The sequence below is a fragment of the Aphelocoma coerulescens genome, chromosome 3 (genome assembly GCF_041296385.1).
Source record: "Aphelocoma coerulescens isolate FSJ_1873_10779 chromosome 3, UR_Acoe_1.0, whole genome shotgun sequence".
Taxonomy (NCBI): Eukaryota; Metazoa; Chordata; class Aves; order Passeriformes; family Corvidae; genus Aphelocoma; species Aphelocoma coerulescens.
This window is the reverse complement of record NC_091016.1, coordinates 126,051,257-126,070,275: the sequence shown is the minus strand read 5'-3', so window position 1 is coordinate 126,070,275 and position 19,019 is coordinate 126,051,257. Positions and strand designations below refer to the sequence as shown.

The 19,019-nt window shown below is 52.6% G+C and overlaps 1 protein-coding gene across 5 annotated transcripts; it reads left to right on the top strand.

The window, feature by feature from the left end:
• Positions 1–6,972: 6,972 nt before the first annotated feature.
• On the top strand, positions 6,973–18,209 carry FNDC4 (fibronectin type III domain containing 4). 5 transcript variants are annotated; one of them, XM_069012018.1, is made up of 7 exons: positions 6,973–7,183; positions 12,828–12,943; positions 13,443–13,647; positions 14,495–14,584; positions 15,821–15,954; positions 16,679–16,817; positions 16,922–18,209. In XM_069012018.1, the coding sequence occupies exons 1-6, from the start codon at positions 7,111–7,113 to the stop codon at positions 16,814–16,816; spliced, it is 756 nt and encodes a 251-aa protein (XP_068868119.1). In that variant the 5' UTR covers positions 6,973–7,110; the 3' UTR covers position 16,817; positions 16,922–18,209. The 5 variants fall into 5 exon arrangements, with proteins under 5 accessions (XP_068868119.1, XP_068868118.1, XP_068868117.1 ...); XM_069012017.1 differs by having other exon boundaries at positions 16,676–16,817; positions 16,925–18,209; XM_069012016.1 differs by having other exon boundaries at positions 16,676–16,817.
• Positions 18,210–19,019: the final 810 nt, after the last annotated feature.

Sequence of the window (19,019 nt, the reverse complement as noted above, 5' to 3'; positions counted from 1 at the left end):
CAGCCTGTATGTGTGTCCAGCCACATACATTGTGAAAAACTTCTTCCTTACATCTAAGTTGACTCTCCTTTGGTTTAAACCATCGTTCTTTGTCCTATTTCACCAGGCCCTACTAAATAGTCCATCCCCATCATTCCTGTAGGCTTCCTTTAGGCACTGGAGGGGCTCTAAGGTGTCCCCAGAGCCTTCTCTTCTCTAGACTGAACACCACCAGTTCTCCCAGCCTGTCTCCAGAGCAGAAGAGCTCCAGCCCTCAGAGCATCTTCATGGCCTCCTCTGGTCTGACCCCAGCAGCTCCATGTACTTCCTGTGCTGAGAACCTCAGAGCTGAGTATCTTCAATTAGATTTTGCTGCAGCTGCAATTGGAATTTCCAAAAAAAATTTACAAGGTCCTAGACATCTTTAAAAAGCAAGACTGCCATGAATTAAACAGGATGGTTGTCTTGATGAGGGCTAGAGGAAGCATTTCGAGGAGACATTTGGCATTTTCAGGAGAGTGAGGCCACTGGGGGAATCCTGCAGGGATCCACACTGTACTGTTCAAAATGTTTCCCTCATGATACAGGAAGTAAATGGGCAGGGACTAAAGTCAGGTTTGAGGATTACACAGAGCAGTAAAAATGAAAAGGTAACCACAAAGAAGTGCTGAAGCATCTTAGAATACTGAGTGCTTGGAAGATGAAATTCAGTATTATAAAATGAAAGGGCCCAAATAACATCTATATATTGCCCTTGCAGCCCTTCAAAGATGGTTTGCAGTGGTGTTCAAGATGAGGATATCCTGAAAGCCTACAGGGTTACTTCATAACTTCTTACTGCTGAACTCTTTCCTCTTCAAAACATTTTGCCATGCTACATCAAATACCATCTTTCAAGACAGACTCCAACCACCCTGGCCCTGGCCCCTGCCTCAGAACTGCTGCTGTGCAGAGTACAGGCAAAGCAGGGAGGACACTTCCAGCCTACATGCACTGGCTCCAGGTGCTGCATCAGAGCCCACCTGCCTACTGTAGGGACATCACTGACATAAGTGGCTGGCTCAAAGGTCTGAGGCCAATCTGCACAGCTCCCTCCAGATGGGGTGGCTGGGTCCATGCCTCCCAAAAAATTCTAGTCTCTGATGTTCCTGGCCACCTCTCATCACCAGCCACTTTGATGCAAGGACTACTGCAGAACAGTCCCTGAGCAGGAGAGGGAGGTTCCATGGCACCACACCACTGCCAGGCCTGGTGCACACGTGGCTCTCCATCACACGGGCTGCCTAGTCACTGCCTTGTCTCACTGTCCCATGTCCCTGACAGCTCCCTGTCCTATGCCGTGGAGATACAGGTGTCACACGGGTTTGCCCTCCTTCCCACGCCACTTTGGCTCTGCACCTGGCCTTGTGGAGCACTGCACTGAGCAGAGACGTGTGGCAGAGCCAGGCTGCACAATGGCAAGCACGTACTCTCCCCCTTCTCCAGGAACTTCATCTCTGCTCCCAAAATATGGGAACAGTCACACAGTCAGCGCAAGCAAACACAAGGAGTGGATCCCAGTGCCAGTGATGCAGATGGCAAATTACTGGCCTTGTCAGAAGCAATGCCAGGGAGAGGGCGCTAGGAGAATGGCAGCAAGACAGACCTTGAGGCGGAGGAGTGTCTGGAAACTAAATCAACATTCCCCAGTCTCACACTGAGAGGACAATCAGCCCTGGTCTCCATGTGGGCCAGGCTAACATGGGCTGAAGTTCTACCCCAGACATGGAACAGGCCATTCCAGTCTCTGCAGCAGCCATATATATGCTTGGCAGCTGTCAGGCATCTAAAGAGAAGCTGTCAGCACATCCCCCTCAGTTTCATAGTTTCTAGGCTAAACAACCCAGGCTAATTTGGGCTTTCACCATAAGCTGCTTTGCCCAAAACTCCCTCTTAAGGGAGTTGTATTGGGTTTTCATGGCAGGGTTTTGGTAGTGGGGGGGTTACAGGGATGGCTTCTGTGAGAAGCTTCTAGAAGCTTCTCCCCATGTCCAGCAGAGCCAAAGCCAGCTGACCCCAAGACAGACCTGCTGTTGGCCAAGGCAGAGCCCATCAGCAATAGTGGCAGTGCCTCTGGGATTTAAAAAGGGAAAAAACTGTGCACAGCATCAGCCAGAGATAAGGGTATGTGAGAGCAATAGCCCTGTAGCCCCCCAGGCCAACACAGAAGAAGGTGCTCCAAGTGCTGGAGAAGAGATTCTTTTGCAGCCTGTGGGGTCCAGGGGTAGCAGGGACCCACCTACAGCCCACAAAAATCCACATGGCAGCAGAGACCCACTTGCAGCTACCAGAGGTCCATCGGGGAGCAGAGACCCACCCGCAGCCCATGGAGAAGCCCATGTGAGAGCAGAGGAAGAGTGTGAGGACCCTCCCCCTGAGGAGGAAGTAGTGGCAGAGACATGCTGTGATGAATTCATCTCATTCCCTGTCCCACTGCATTGCTGGGGGGGAGGAGGGAGAGAACTTGGGAGAGAGAACTAAGCTGGGAAAGAAAGGAGGTGTGGTGAGAAGATGGTTTTACGATTTGGTTTTATTTTTCATTACCCTACTTTGATTTGATTGGCAATAAATTAAACTAATTTCCCAAAATTGAGTTTGTTTTGCCCATGACAGTAACTGGTGAGTGAGCTCTCCCTGTCCTTATCCCAATCCATGAGTGTTTCATTATATTTTCTCTTCCCTGCCCAGCTGAGGGGCGGAGTGATGGGGCAGCTTTTGATGGGCACCTGGTATCCAGCCAGGGTCATCCCATTGAGTTTTCCAGCCAGTCCCAGGTGAGTTTTCTCCCTCCCTGAAGCCCAAGCCCGTGGCTGGACACCAAACCCAGAAGAGATACCAGTACTAACAGGCAAAACATCAGGCATCAGAGCCAGAGCAGGTTTCCAGAAGGCTGTATGCCCATTACAGAGGGGCATGACACCCCCTTTTTCGTGGCAGCTGGTCACTACAGAGCAGCATCTGCCTTGGGGTGCAGTGTTTGCCCAGTGCTCCCATTCTCTTGATGAAGAGGGTTAGCTTTCCTGCGTCACATTCAGTGCTTTGTGCTTTTATCTGAGCAATAACAAATAACCTTCTTTCACGGGCTGGGCTTTGACAGAGCTGCTCATCAACTTCCATCAGTTGTATGTTCACTGACCATGACAGTGCTGAATGCTTTTGCGGTTGATACACCTGTCAGATCACTTTTCAGCTTTACCAGGCTCTTGGCTTGTGTTGACTTCATGTGGTGTAAATGATCTGGGAAAGGGCTGAGTGGTAACACTATTATGAATATATTGACACACAGGAAACCCACGTCTCAAACACCATATGCTGTCTAGTTGTCCCATATTAAAAGGGTAAAAAATAAATGATCAGCTGTGAAAGATGACCAAGGTCTGCTGTGTTGCAGATGGTGCAGTGCAGATAGATAGCAAACTGTTATTACTTGTTTCTTACAATAGAAGCTAGGAAGCGCCAGAAGAAGTAATTGGGCATCTGGTCTAAATGCAACAGAATAAATTACTTTTCACATAGCACATAATTACACAGCAAAACTCTTGACTTCACAATACCCTGTGATAATAAAAAGTATAAATGTCTGTTCTTGGGCAGCACTGAATTCCCCAAATCCAATTATGCAGCAGATGGCAAAAAGATGCCATCACAAAATAAATAAACAAACACAAAAGGAGGATCAGGAATTATTAATGATTAGTGGGTATTAATGATTAGCAGATTGACTTTCCACATTTCATAAAGTTCACGAAGTGTTGATAAAGTGCTGATATCCACAGCCTGGTGACAGGTCTGAACCTGTTCCTTGGGTGAGGACAATAGGGGACTTTCCTGTAGCAGCTTTATAGAAAATCTCTGTGGTTTGCTGTACCTTTGCCCTCCATTATTATTATCACAGGGAATCAGTGCGTTAATTCCACTTCCATGGGAGAGAAATGGAGGATACAGCAGTCAGCACACAGACATGACTCAGTGGATGGGAATGAGCCCTCGCAACCAATTTGGAACATGGAGACAGCTTAATGTGAAGCAGCAGCCACAGAAGCCCTGGTGAGAGGGCATGGTGGGCAGGCATGGGGCTGGTGGGGAGACAGTCTGGGGTGCAGGGGCAGGTCTGGCATTCACACCCTGCCCAACCCTCCTCTAGGCCAGCCAGCAGCTGGTTGAAGGGCAATGCTCACCTGGAAAAGGCCATCTGAGTCACAGTTTCAGTTGCCAGATGCTTCCATAGGCACAGCTAGGTCACAGATGGCCATCAGAGGCTCTGGAGCAGGAAAAGGGAGCAGCCAGAATATGGGGAAAATAATTGCATGAGTGTTGTGTCCCCGGAGGAGAACAGTTACAGAGGTCTAGGACCCCCATGTCAGGACCCAGCTACTGCAGGTCATGTTGTGCTTTCATAAATCTGTGAATGCTCGCCTCACTAGTTAGAGGCTAACTAAGGCTTAGATTAGGGACAAAAAAAAACCCATGCATCCTTTGTGGGTTTCATTTAATCAATAACATTTATAGCCTATGAAGAATGGGGCAGATTCTGCACAGGCATATCATCAATCCAAACCTTTCCCAGTTGCAGAAGTCAGTTCCTGATGTGCTGGGCAGAGGAAGATGACAGCAGGGTGATGTGATGCAGGTACATGAGGCTCCTATATTGTGGGCAGGGCATCCTCTTGCTGCCAGCACCTCTCCCAGAACCTCACATTTGCTAGGGGCAGGCTGGGACTTTGGAGCCCGCAGGCCAGGCTGTAGAAGTGAGGATGGGATCTCAAGGCTGCTGCTGGATTTCCCCACTGAATTCCAAGTACATGGCACTGCAAGGCATATAATACAATTTAGATGCATTAGTTCCTGATCTGTGATTGCAAATTGAATTTTGCCTGGCCAAAACCCCAAATACTCAAATGATAATTAAATGTGTGTGAAGGGTTTGCACTCTCAGTATTTATTATTTATAGACTGAACCCACAAATGCAAATGTCGTCACCTGCTCCCAAAGCACACTATGCTCCCTGTGCACAGTCACTGAATTCCCAGGATTGTCCAGCATGTCCTTTCCCATGTCCAGCACTGATCTGGAAGGTGTGTGAAGCCTGGGAATGCCAGCCAGCCAACAGTGATGCCTAGGGTGATCAGACACAAAATTCCCCAATCACAGCATAATTCTCACCCTGCACAAGCAATAGGGCTGCAGCCTGGAGCATAGGGAAAGGACATAGAAACCGAATCACTTTTAAGTATTTTGGGGGAGGATGCACAATAAACTGTCCCACACTGCTAATGGCTACCTGTTTCTGCTATCAAAAAAATGGCATTACTCACTGATACCCAACACTGACAGCACTGAGCTTTTCAAATAACATTTCTGAGCACTACTGTGCAGGCCAGAGCAGTGCTGGGCAAGCCAGGGATCCTTGGCTGGTGGCAAAGACAGGCTATGGAGCAGTCAACATTAACATCAACAGCTAGCTCTGCAATAACCAAGTGGTTCTCACAGTGACCAAGTGAGAATGGACCTTGCAGAGAAGACATAACTGGCAAACTGTTCCTGTAAAATCTCTTGCAGTCACAGTTTTACAGTTGCCAGCTCTACCCCTGGTTTTCCTGAAGTTCCCTCTCCATAATGCAGACAGAGGGAGAAGGAGCTTTGAAACAGGACTCTGCTGGGAAAGCAATATCAGGCTCACCCTCCTCCTCACTGCTGTGGACTGCAGCAGCAATGAAGCTCAGCACAGGAAAGAGGCAGTCTCCTGATCTGCCAAGAGTGTCTGAAAAGCAGCATTGAACAACCTAGACGGGACCATTTTGATCACCTAACCTGCCATGCAGCTGCAGAGAACATAAATTCTGACAGGCTTCAGTTTCCACTTAGCTGGAACTTGTCTCTTGAACACAGGCACTGCAGATTAAATCCTTTGCATGGCAGTGTGACTACCCTGGTCTTCCACTGCTCTCCCCAAAGCACAGACCAATTCTCCTATAACTAGTAAAGACCTTTTGAAGTGACCAAATAAAGACTTTCAGGGGCCCTAGGGCACTGAACTATGGATGTCTGTGCCCACATGTCTGCACACATGCAAGCACTGATGTACTTTTGCTGTGGGCTGACCACATCCAGGGCATGGTCTAAGCTGCCATTTGGCTCCAGCTATGCTACACAGCAGGACAACACAGGCTTTAGCCAAGGACATCAGCTGGACAGAGAGGAGCCTCAGGAGTCCCCAGGTCTGCCCAAAATCACAGCTAGGCTGAGCCACCTTAGCAGCCCCTTGGAACCATACATTCCATCTTGGCTTTCAGTCTGCATTGCTCACAGAAAGTAGTAGGTTACTGCTGTAAGGTAGTAGAGGATGATTTGGATGAATTTCCTTATTTCTCTACCGCTTCATTAGGCACATCCAGTGCTGCCTTTCCTGGGGGTGGGGCAAGGCCCATGCCTGTGTCTTCATGCACACATGGAGGAGCACCCTGGAGGGTCAGAGCACCCCCAGCTGCAGAGAAGCTGTGGGACTGTGCTGGGGGCACCAGCTCGAATGTCGGCATCTGTCAGTGACCAAGAGTCGTGACACCAGTGCTGCTCGCTGCCATATGCGTGACCATGGGCCCACGGCCCAGGACACGTGCCTGCATGTGGAGCCTCTCGTGCTGGGGAGAGGGGCCGCTGGGGGTTATTGGGGGTACAGCATGGAAATAGTTGGCACTGAGGACTACTGGGGGTGCAGCACGGGGAAAGTGGGCGCTCGGGGTTACTGGGGGTGCAGCCTGCGGCAGGGCTTTGGGAGTTACTGGAGAACGATGTCGAGAGTAGCGCTGGTGGTTCCGGGGGCCAGGTAACAGGGTGGAGGCGGTACTAGCGGTTTGGGGGTACGGCTCGGGGGACTGGGGGCGGTGCCGGCCACTCCGGGGCACGGCTGAGAGGCGGCGCCGGAGCCGCCGCGGTGTCGGAGCCGCTGCGGTGCCGCTCGGGGGCGGGCCGGGCCGGGCGGCCGTTCCGCCGCCCCGTGCTGCGGCCGGGGCTCGGCCCCGCTCCGTCCCGCGGCGCAGGGAGCCGGGCCGGTGCCAGGGCCGCCGCCCGGCCGGGCCGTAGCCCCCACCGCCATGGCCCGCGTCTCGGCGATGATCAGCCCTGTCCTGGTGCTCTTCGGCTGCGACCTGTGTTTCGTGCGAGCCAGTAAGTGCGTCCGGGCCGGGAGGGGACCGGGGCTGCGCGCCGCCGCGGGGCTGGCGCCCGCCCCTGCTGTGGGCTGCGGTCCTCGCCAGATACCCGCGCCGACCTCACTGCATCCCCGGCGTGGCCTTTGCCGCGATCCCCGAGGACTCCTCGGGCACCCCCGGGGCGCCGCGGCCTCCGAGCCCCCTGTGCCTTCGACAGTGTTGCGTCCCCTCCCCAGGGGACGGCTGCTACCGCGCTGCCCTTCCCGGGGGCTCCCAAGGGCTCCCGCCACGGGCGGGGTGTGGGTAGCAGTGGGTGTTCTGCGCCCCGCGGAGCGCGGCCCCCGTGAACCGTCCTGCCCCGAGGGAGCTCCTGCCCCGGGCAGGGACACTCAGGGCTGCGGCGGGCTGGGGCCGGCCGGATGACGGGGATCCTGTCCCTTCCTGCCGGTGTTCGCTGGGACATCGAGCTCAGTGCACCCGAGGCGCCGCTGTCCTTGTGTCCTTTGACTCGCCGGGATGGCCCGCTGTGAGCAGCCGCTTCCTGCTGTCTGTTTGCCCCGCGACAGGTTACTGAGATATTAAATCGAATTGCGAGTACCAAACGTGTTCTGCTACATTCTGCCGTGTTGCAAAACACGGCCTGACAGATTCATGAAGAGATGCGGTTGGGGTGTTAAAAAGGGGCCACTTATTTTTAGATGTGCAGTCTGGTGCTTACTCCCTGCTGCAGCAGTAAGTTGGGCAAACATCTGGGTGCCCTTGAGCAGCAGTCCCAAGGGCATGGGCCAGGGGGCAGGGGTGGTCCACTCTCCGGATCACAGCAGAATGGGGATGGCACCGGTGGAGCCGTGCCCTGTCCCTCTGCAGCACCAAATCTGCCAGCATCTCTCGTGAAGGGTATCTGTCTGTTCCCTTTGCTGACCCATGGAGCTGGGATGCATGGTATATCTGATCCCATGTCCAGCCGCCCACCGGCCATCCCTCCCACTGTCCACTGCCTATCCCTCCTGCTGCTCACTGGCCATCCCTCCCACTGCCCTCTGGCCATTCCTTCAACTGCCCACTGGCCATAACTCCCTCCCAGTGTCCAGCCACAGGCTGCAGTGCTGCTGGCTCCTGTACACAGCCCAGCTCTTCTCACCCCTTAATCAGGCCCAAAGGAGCACACTGCTGTACAGACAGGACAAAACCTGTGCCAGGCCTTAAGTAAATGACTGTGCTTTCTGTGGGGGTACCCCTTTGGTAATATGGCTTTAATAAAAAGTGAAGCTGGATCATTTATAAATGATGTAGAATCATTAGCAGTTAATACATTGAGCAAAACAGTGGCACACTTTTCCCAGAGAGCCCAGCAGCATCTTGACTTTACAGCCAGAATGTGTTGGCTTCAGAGAGCGTGCTTTTTGGAGCCCTTGCGTTCACAGACCTTTATGGCAACAGCTCTGGCACGAAGCTGCCCTGATCTCAGCTGCAGAGCAGGCTGGACAGTATTAGATGCAATGTGGGGATTATACACAAAGCTTTGTCCTTTTGAGGTCTTGTAACAACTTTGAGGTCTCATCTGAATTTCATAGAATCCTGGAATGGTGTGGATTGGAAGGGACCTTAAAGTCCATCTCATTCCACCCCCCTGGTATGGGCAATGACACCTTCCACTAGACTTGTCTGCTCCAAGCCCTGTCCAACCTGGCCTTGAGCACTTCCAGGGATGGGGCAGCCATAGTTTCTCTGGACAACCTGTGCCAGGGCCTCACCACCCTCACAGGGAACAATTTCTTTTCAATATCCCATCTAACCCTGGCCTCTGGCAGTGGGAAGCCATCCGCTCCTTGTCCTGTCACTTTGTCCAAAGTCCCTCTCCAGCTCTCCTGGAGCCCCTTTAGGCACTGGAAAGGGCTCCAGTATCTTACCAGAGCATTCTCTCCAGGCTCAGCTCTCCCAGCCTGTCTCCAGAGCAGAGGTGATTGGCATTAAACATTGCTCTGTGTATCTGGGGTGAACTTCTCAAGTTTTGATTTCTGAGGCTTCTTGTCTTGTCTCTTCCTGATGGGTGTGCAAATCCCGTGTGCTCAGAAATGTATTTTCTGTAGTTCATTCAGCATCAAACTGATCAAGGAACACTGGTTTTTCTAATGCAGAACTGTAGCCTGGACACCAGGTCTCCTGTCACATAGGCTCAGGGCTGCTGGCCTGGAGTCTGCACCAAATGTGCTTAGGATGAGTGAGTTCTGGTGCACTGACAAGCCATGTGAATTGTGGCTCCATTATGCCCCCATGTCCTCTCACCCTTCTACTGCCAGTGAGGGACAGTCCCTGCACAGGGCCTGTGCAAGCTCTGGCTAAATACAGCTGGAACACTTGCCAGCCCTGTGTGGACTCAGCAGCATGGCTTGTGAATTGGTGCAGTGCCTTTGTTCTCAAATCATCAGGTGACTCAGTCCCAGGGCAGTGTCTCAGCATCCCTAGCCTGAAAACCTCTGCTGGGACAGGCTGGGCTCCTTGCAGAAGCCTAGAAAATTCTCGATCAGAGCTGGACAGCTGCTACAAACTCCATCCACAAACTTCTGTGTCACAGAGATGTCAGACCCTGTCTTTAATTTCCTCACATACACTTAAAAGGTTGGTAGTCAAACTGCCCCCATTGCGCATATTCAGGACTTAAAATTCTGTTAGATGTAAAAAAACCACCTAATTCATTACGGTGGATGTATCCTGGAAGCACCATGTCCTGTTCTTGTCCCGAGGCCAGCTGGCAGAGTCTGGTCATACCCATGGTATTAAACTCATGAGTTCCAAAGAAGGAGGCACATCAGTGCTACCTGTGAGGAATGGTTTTCTGGCTTGTCCTAGCTCCCAAGCCATGCCCAAGAGTGGCTTGGGCACATATTGGCTGGTGCAGACCAAATCAGTCCTTGGACCAATCTCCCCCACTGGATTCTTGGGCTGTTCTGACCCCATTATGTTTGCTAGCACATACCTAGCTAGCTACCTAACTAGTGGTAACCTAGGTCAACTGTTCTTACGCTTGAAGACAAGCAAAAACATGCAGCCCCCCATACACCCACACTTTGAAATGCCTGTGTCTGGGACAGTGCAAGGGAGCAGTTGTTTGCTGGCTGACACGGTATTAGCTGAGCAGCTGACCTGACACCAGCCGTGGCTGGGGTGGAAAACCAGACCAGGCTGGAAAATGGCCCAGTGGAAAAGGACCTGGGGGTGCTGGTTGACGGCAGCTAAACGTGATCCGGCCCAGAAGGCTAAGAGCATCCTGGCTTGTGTCAGCAATAGTGCGTCAGCAGGACTGGGGCAGTGATTTCCCCCTTCTGCTGGACACTGCTGAGGCACCTCGAATCCTGGTGTCAGTTTTGGGCTGCTCACAACAAGAAAGACACTGAGGGGCTGGAGTGTGTCCAGGGAACAGGTGACAGAACAAGGGGAAATGACCTCAAGTTGTGCCAGTGGAGGTTCAGGTTGGGTATTAGGTAAAATTGTGCCAGTGGAGGTTCAGGTTGGGTATTAGGTAAAATTTCTTCACTGAAAGAGTGGTTAAGCATTGGACAGGCTGCCCAGGACAGTGATGGATTCAGCATCCATGGAAGTGTTCAAGTAATGACTGGACACGACACTTTGTAATATGGTTTAGTGGGCATGGGGTTATTTGGTCAAAGGCTGGAGTTGATGATCTCAGAGGTCTTTTCCAACCACAGTGATTCTATAATTTCATCTGCAGGAAGCTCAGCTCCTCTGCCAGCAGAGTACCTACACCCCGAGCAGTGGACAGGGCTGAGTCTATGGCTTTGTTCAGCCTGTTTTGCTGTTGGCTTGTAGGCGAGCAGGGTGTGCACGCAGACAAAGCTTAGAGACTCCCTCCCTCTCATAGGTTAGTTATGAACCAGATTCCCACAGGCAAAACTCTACAGAGACACACTCTCTGTGGGATAAAGGATGTTTGAGTGTATCTTTGAATCCTTTCCAGTTTTCCAGACTCAACCTGTTATGAAGGAGAAAAACAGAATCCTGTGGTGTCCTTGTCTCTGGTGACCCTCTCTCCTGGTGGTGTGTCAAACTTCTGGAGACACACTCAGTCCCAGGGTCTCTCTTAGAACATGTTTTCTGGCCTCTCCTCTCTTTTAATTGCCCTTGGCAGACCACAACCCTGAATTTCTCAGAGTGGGAACCACAGCCTTCCTCTGGTTTGAGCTGAAGCTGGGTATATTCAGATCTGAATGAATGCACTTAAACAGCTAGCCTGCAAAAATCACCTTTCCTTGTCACTCTAACTGGGGTTGTTGTTGGTGTCATGGTTGTCCTTTCTCTTGTTCTCAGGTGCCCCCTGGAACTCTTTTTCTGTACAAATCACAGGACTGACCGTGTGCTACACAGGCAGCTTGTAGAAGGGCACTGACTTATGTGTGGGGAGTGAGAACACACAAACAGCAGCCTCAATGTCTTTCATGTGCTCCTGTGTCTAACTTCCAGACAAAATTTGGCTTTGTGTGCAGGACTGTGTGGGATCCTGCTGTGTTCTTAGTGCTGTGAAATCTCAGAGTGGCAATGGTGCAGACCATGGGTCAGTCGGGTCCACTTTCCATAGAACAGCAATGGCCAAGCATTGCTGCCAGCTTTGCAACCAACAGCACTGCACTGCTGGTGATGCCTAAGATTTTTAGCTTTTTATATTTTTCATATGTTTGGGGCTTTGTAGATTGTTAATGCATGGTTGTAGCTTTTAGTACTTTTCCTGTCTTTCTTCCCTACATTTAGGAACAATAAAATAACCTTATAAACACATTCCTAAAAATATTATTTAGTCTTAGTCCAAGAAGAGAACCAGGTACAAGGACATTCTGTTTTCCAACCAGAATCTGGAGCAGGCATAACAAAACTGGGGCAAAAGAAACTTCTGGACTGCTTCCAGTGGGGCAGGACCCCAGGAATTATTAACTAACCAACTAACCTTTTAATTGGACTGTATATGATAAGCATACTAATCGACTAACCTTATACAAATTGTAACATTACTATACCAAATATGATTTTTGCCATATTGTGTACCTGAAAGCTTTCAAGTAAAAGTTTACTTTTTTATTCATTCTAACGTTGTTGGGAAGATCTATTCTGTTTTCTAGGCATCACTGGGACAGCCAGCCCTGCCTTCAGCATTGGCCTTTCCTCCATGCCCTGGAGCAAGGAGTAATGCCAGGCAGAGGAGATGGCCAGATTGAGTCATAGAGTGTGTTTATTCCAAGGTGCCCCATTTCTGTGTCACAATCAATATATCATTGCTGTATCTGGGCTGCTTCCTACACAGTTCTGGGTGGTGTGCCATGCATTTGTGGTGTGCCCATCCGTGGGGCAACCCCACAGCTCTGTGCCTGTGTACTCATGCACACAGTGGGCAGGTGCCTGCCAGCCCAGGAAGCACCATGCTATGTGTGTGTTGCTGCTGGCAGGTCTCATGCTTGCCCATCTGCTGTGCCACTCATCTCCTGGGGACAGGTTTACCAAGGAAGGCGCTCCCTGTAGCCCTAGCCAATATGCTGCTATTGGCAGGTGTTGGAGAGGCCCCATGGTGATGTGCAGGGCTGAGTGCCTGTTCTGAGACATCTTCTTTTGCCTCTTTCCTGTGCCTCGCCTTGGTCCATGCCTGGGTCACCCAGACAGGCCACCGTCCCCTGTCAACGTGACTGTGACGCAGCTGAAGGCAAACTCTGCCACAGTGTCCTGGGATGTGCCAGAAGGAGACGTGGTCATCGGCTATGCCATTCTTCAGCAGGTATCCAGGATCTGTCCCCAGGGGGCTGGGGACATTGATTACCAGCATGCTCCTATGTCCTTCTGCCACAGTCCGGGGCTCCTCTGGCACCTGCCCGAGGACATCTCTGCTGCTGAGCAGCCCTTGCTAGGGTGCCCCATCTGAGCCATCCATCCTGGTGGGAGGCAGAAGACTGTGGGCTGCATTGGGGGGGTAGTCCCTCCAATGGCTTCCCTGGGATTTCTCTAGGTAAGGATGGTGCTTCAGCCATGACATAACCCTTCTTTGCTTGCTTTGCTCTGCCTATGAAGCCCTGGGTGATGGTGGCTTCTCCAGGGAGGTGCCTGGCTCTCAGGCCACACAGGGATTGCTGAATAAGCAGTGCTGGCCAGTCTGGCCCACCCTGGGGTAGATGGTTGCCTGGGAAGGGAGGAGTGAGGGCATAGCCCTGCAGCTGGGGACCTGTGCCTGGTGCAGCTGGAAGCAGCCTCCTGGGAGTGACAGCTCTTCCCTCTGGCAGAGGCAGGATGGGCAGATGCAGCGCTTCATCCGGGAGGTGAACACCACCAACCGTGCCTGTGTGCTGTGGGACCTGGCAGAGGATGCTGACTACATCATCCAGGTGCAGAGCATTGGCCTGTACGGGGAGAGCCAGGCTAGCAAGCGTGTCCACTTCCGCACCCTGAAGGAGACTGATCGCCTGCCTTCCAACAGCTCCAACCAAGGTGAGGCACCTCCTTCCAGCTCGCCCAGGTGCTGCTGGTGGGGCCATACCTGGAGGCCTGTACAGCAGATGAGCAGGGATTCAGCAACCAGTGAGGAAGGTGCTGCCCTGAGCAGCAGGCTGCTGGGGACACACAGGGTTGTACAGGCTGCTGTTGTGTCCACTATGTGTCCACAATAATGTCCCCAAGCTGTGGTTTGCAGCCTTCCTAACCCAGGTCTTAGAACTCATTCAGCTAGCCAGACTGGCCAGGACAGCTGCTGAGGCCTGCCCAACTGCTGCCCGTAGGAAGCCAGAACTGAACAGACTTTCAGATCTTCCAGTCTGCAGGCTACCAAAGGACAAATGACTGAGTCCCATGGTCTCCCTTACTACTCACACCTGTGTTGCCTTGGGGTTGCCTACATGCTGGTCCATGAGAGATAATCCAGGAGTCCCAGAGAGATGGTGCCCATAGAGGGCATGGGAGTCTGTCTCCAGCACTAACCATGAGAGGGATCTTGAGTATGGCAGGGCAAGCAGATGGCTGACTTTCCCCAGAAGTTCTGTGTTCAACTGACCTGACCTACCCTGGTCACTGTGTAGAAAGAGACCTTACTGATTCCCTACATGAACCCAAACAAGCTGTTGGAATCCCTGACTATCTTTGTAGCAAGGATGGTTTATCTGTCACAGGAAAGCTACAGGATGTCTGGGGGTCCTCTCCCCAGACAGAATGTCATCCCATACCCTTCCTTGTTTGGGGGAGGTGGGCTTCTCTCCTTTGGAGTTCCTCAAATCCTCCAGTGTTGCTGTAGTGGGAGAATATCTGCTACCAGCCCTGCTTGGGGGGGGTCTCTTCTCTGCAGGTGACATCACCATGGAAGGGCTGGACAAAGACCGGCAGCTGCAGACAGGCGAGATTATTATCATTGTGGCTGTGCTGCTCATGTGGGCAGGTGAGTGCCACAAGCAGTGTTCTGGTGGGCTGGGGCAAAGGTACAATCCGTGGTTCAGAAAGACGATGTGGCTCAAGGGAGTGCAGAGGCACATTGGTGAGGGTCTGGCACCCTTTCTAGTAAGTCCATTGAGTCTCTGTAGGAGTTGGAGACAGTGGGGTAAAAGGAGCAACCACAGCCACTGCTCAGCAGTAATGGCCTGGAGTATGTGGAAGAGCAGGAGACAGAATGGCACCTGGAATTACAGGGTGAGAGCATCCCAGCTGACAGTGAGGATTGTGTTGCTTGGGCCTTAGATGTCATGACTGATAACACTATCTGGTAGAGGCTGTACCTCAGTCTGCTAAAGCTGTAAAGTGGGTGATTTGCTCCTGTACAGCATGATTAAGGCCAGTGCTCCAGCAGGCAGCAGGTTGCCCTGGGAGCATGGGAGCCTAGAAGGTAAGTCAGCTCCTGACTGGTCACATGCAGCCGCTGTGAATGGGAAGTCATTGATCTCCTGCTCCCTTCCCAGTAAACATGGATTTTGTAATGGCATCTTGCAGAAATTTCTCCTTGCCCTGGCCTTGACACTTTTCTAGTGCGCTGGAAGAAAATACAAGATGACTCCTGGTAGTTTACATCTGGCATGGGTTGATGTGTCAGGATGCCAACTGGAAGGAGTCAGGCCCAGTCTGTGTGTGTCTGTGTGTTATCACACACACACTGGGGGTTGAGTGAGTCCAGCATGGTCACACCTGGGGGCATAGCTCCAGACTCCTGTGTCCAGGGTTCCCAGGTGTGGGACATGCTGCATGAGATGCATGCTGTTAAACCATGACAGAATGACTGACCCCAGAGCCAGTTTGCACAGACAGAGACAAAGGCTGGCTTTTGTGAGGGTCACAAGCTCAGTAACTTTAATGCCTTGCTGGAGGCACTCCAAAACCCATGCAGCTGCCCACTGACCTCACTGTCCCTCTTTGAGTGCCTCAGCATCTGCCTTTGGTGAGTGCTGAGCACCTCACGTGTGGCCCAATGGCCTTAGCCACATCCATGTCTGTCTGTCCAAGGAAACTGGCCTGGCCACATATGCAGAGGTACCCGAGGTGGTGTAAGCTGATGCAAGTGGGGGTGTGGGTGTGCAGCACCCCAAGGAGCCCTGGGTGCAACTGCTCTGCAGCTGGGATGCCATCGGGAGGGGAGACAGAGGCAGCCACTGTGAGGGAGTCCTTCATCCAGTCTATCTTTCGGCAGCGGTGATTGCCCTGTTCTGCAGACAATATGATATCATCAAGGATAATGACTCCAACAACAACAAGGAGAAGACAAAGCCGTCCTCAGAACATAGCACGCCAGAGCGACCAAGCGGAGGGCTGCTGCGGAGCAAGGTGAATGGGGAGGGCTGGCAGTGGGGATGGCATGTGGCATCTGCTGGGGCTTGCAGCCTGGACAGATTCTGACTCTCTCCAGAAATGGAAACACCCCAGCTTGTGCTCTCACCCCAGAGACTGAGGGCTTTTAGGGTGCAGTGAGCCCTGGTCTCTGGGGCAGTGTGTGTGCCCCATGGGTGATTGCAGGAGAAATATTGGAAGAGGTGATAGGATATAACAGCTGGGAGAGCTCTTGCATTGCAGGGTGGTACCTGATCTCTGACTGTAACAGACCCTTCATCATGCCCCCTCCAAGGCTGCACCTCTCCTGCACTGATGGACAGGTCTGGCTCCTGCCTGTTCAGGCAGGAGTGGACATGCTAGGGAGCTGTTCTCATGGTTCCTGCACTAGTCTGTCACTGCTCCCTTTCTGCCTTCACTTCAGCTGGCTCCAGGTCATCATCACACAAGTCATTCCAGAGCCCCTTCCTCACCCTGATGGGAGTGCTGTGCCAGGCTGTGGATGGGGAGGGAGCAGTACCTTCATCTGGCTGTTCCCTCAGCACCTGACATTTCTCCCTTTGTTACCTGCCAAAGACAGTGATTTATAGCCCTGATGCTCTAATGGGACCGTATGTTAGGTTTTTGCTTGTGTCTCATCTGCCGCCTCTGTCAAGGGTGGGAACTCCCCTCACTGTGTTGCCTGACTGCTCCACTGATACCACATCTTGGTTTCCAGCAGATGTCAGGAGCAGAAACTTCCTGTTTGGACTTCAAGGCCCCAGTTCCCCTCCTCCAGATTTTTCAGCTTGCTGATTACTCCTTGCCAAAGAGATCCCTCCTCTTGGATCCCTACTCCAAACTGACCCTGCTCTGCTGAGGTCTGCTGGTCTTAATGCCTGCCACAGCCTGAGGGGCTCTGACATGGGGTCTGATCCCAGTGGTGCAGCAAAGCAGGGTCTTAAAGCAGATTTTTCTCTCATAGAAGAAATCTCCCTCGGTCAATATCATCGAGGTGTAAGTGCAGCACCAGTTCTGCCGTCTGGGATCTTGGGTGTCCTGCCAGAGCCAAAGCAGGCCTTGGAAGAAGAGGCCAGCACCAGGCGCCCAGCCTGGAATTCAGCATGCGACGATCCACGTATCAGAACTCCCGCTTTCCTGAGGGTACCTGTCTGGAGATGTGCATGGAGCCAGCTCCCAAGCCATGCATGCAGAGTGTGGCCCTGCCCATCCCACATACCTGGCCCCCCTCCCCTCCCAGTGCAGAGCATGAAGTTGAGGACGGGTGGGGGCCCACACCACCGGCTAGGGTCGGGGGGAGCCAAGGGGAGCCAAGGGGCTGATGCACTGGCCTGAGGGGAGGCCACGTCCCTGTGCGCGGGCTTGTCCAAAGCCCTGGGTGCAGCTGTGGCACTGGACCCCTGCCCAGCATCAGGGGGCAGACCTTGCTCTCAGCTGCCTGTTTGGCCTTGGGGGTTGCTTGCAGAGAGCAGGAGCTGCTCCCCTCAGGGCCCTGGGGCTGAGGGAACAGGGCAGTGCAGGCATTACCCCAGCACTGCCAGGAGAGCTGTGCCCAGGTGGTAGGAGGGTTTGTCTGTGGGGCTGGGCCCAGCCAGTACAGGGGATGAGCAGATTGCTGCTGAAGAACAGGGCTCCACTGCACCTTGGCATGGCTGTGCAGGGGCTTCAAATTCTCTGTCTACTACAGAGGACAAAGACACAAGGGACAATGAGGAGCTAGTGCTGTCACAGTGCCTGGCCAGCCCACAGAGCCTGCAGCCGGGGCAGGGAGTGCTGGTGGGAGCTCCACAGGGCTGGGGGAGTGGACAGTGTCAGGGCATGGCTGTAGCTCTGCTGTGTCCCCAGTAGGGCTCAGTGCTGGCACATTCAGGCTTGTTGAGGGCAGCTGCCAAGCACTTTTGAGCAGCACCAGTGCCTGTGCTGCCTGGAGGAGACAATGTGGTGAGGCGTGCAAGATCTCAGTTGAAGGGAATAGGGTGAAACAAGGAGGCTCCCTGCTGCCCTGGCTGCTGCTCTCCCTCCATGCTCTGCTCTGCAGCCTGTCACATACAGGCTCTGCAGCCCTGGACTCAAGCATCACAGGATCCAGCGTCTTCCAGGAATAAATCTCCCAGTAAAAGCACTTTCAGGACTTTTCCTTCCAGGTGCTGCTCAGCTCCTGCTGCAGGACTAGGCGGGGAACGGACAGGATAAGCAACTCCTGTGGCAGGGTCTTTTCAATAAAAGCATCCTGGCTCAAAGGCAGCATCAGAGCTGCAGGTCTGTGTGTGTCCATGCATGCATACATGTACGAGTTCTTGAATGCATGTGTCCTGGCCTGTAGGAGATCTGTTCCTGCATGTTGTGCAAGAGCTGGAGGTCCTCCATGGTCACCTCACACCCCTCTGGCCCTTAGGGAGAGCTGCTGCTGCAAGCTGGGCCACATGGTGCTGCTGGACCAGCTGCAGGCTTTCCCACTGAGGGTGACATCTCTGCAGAGAGCAGAGGTGTCCCAGCAGCAGGACCAAGAAGAGGAACAAGGTCTGACCCTGACAGGCTGCTGGCCGGAGTGACCTGTGCTGCTCTCTGCTCAATTGAGAAGAGGGGTATCTGAGGAGCAAAAGCACCGTGGCGGTGGGATGCAACTGCTGCTGGGCTGTAACCTGGGCTGCAGGGAGCATGGCCACAGCTCCAGAGACACAAACACCTTGCTTTGCCTGCTAGCTTTTTTTTTTTTTTCAAGGAGGTACGTCAGAAAAAAACTAGGGCTGTCAGGGAAGTATAAGAGTTTTAAGGATGTTCTAGTGCCCTGGAAAAGGTTTAGAAGTTCTGTCTTAGAAGGTCACAGCAGACATGCCTGCTGTTATGAGATTTTTAGCCAGGCCAGAGGCACACACAAAGAATCAAATGTGTAGCAGAGGTGAGGAACTAGGGAAGGCATGAAAAAAGTCAAAACGCAGAGGTTGTAACCAAATAAAACAAACAACACAAAAGTCTGACATTAAATGTAAAATCAGGGTGTGTTGTTGAGGAAAAAACCCTCTCCCTCTGCAAAAAAACAAACCAAACCAAACCGAACCCCA

Bases quoted from the DNA above. Each gene is read 5' to 3' on its own strand.
- FNDC4 (XM_069012017.1), top strand. From the start codon at position 7,111: ATGGCCCGCGTCTCGGCGATGATCAGCCCTGTCCTGGTGCTCTTCGGC. The intron at 12,944-13,442 runs GTATCCAGGATC...TCCCTCTGGCAG, and splicing joins GCTATGCCATTCTTCAGCAG to AGGCAGGATGGGCAGATGCA. The intron at 14,585-15,820 runs GTGAGTGCCACA...ATCTTTCGGCAG, and splicing joins TGTGCTGCTCATGTGGGCAG to CGGTGATTGCCCTGTTCTGC.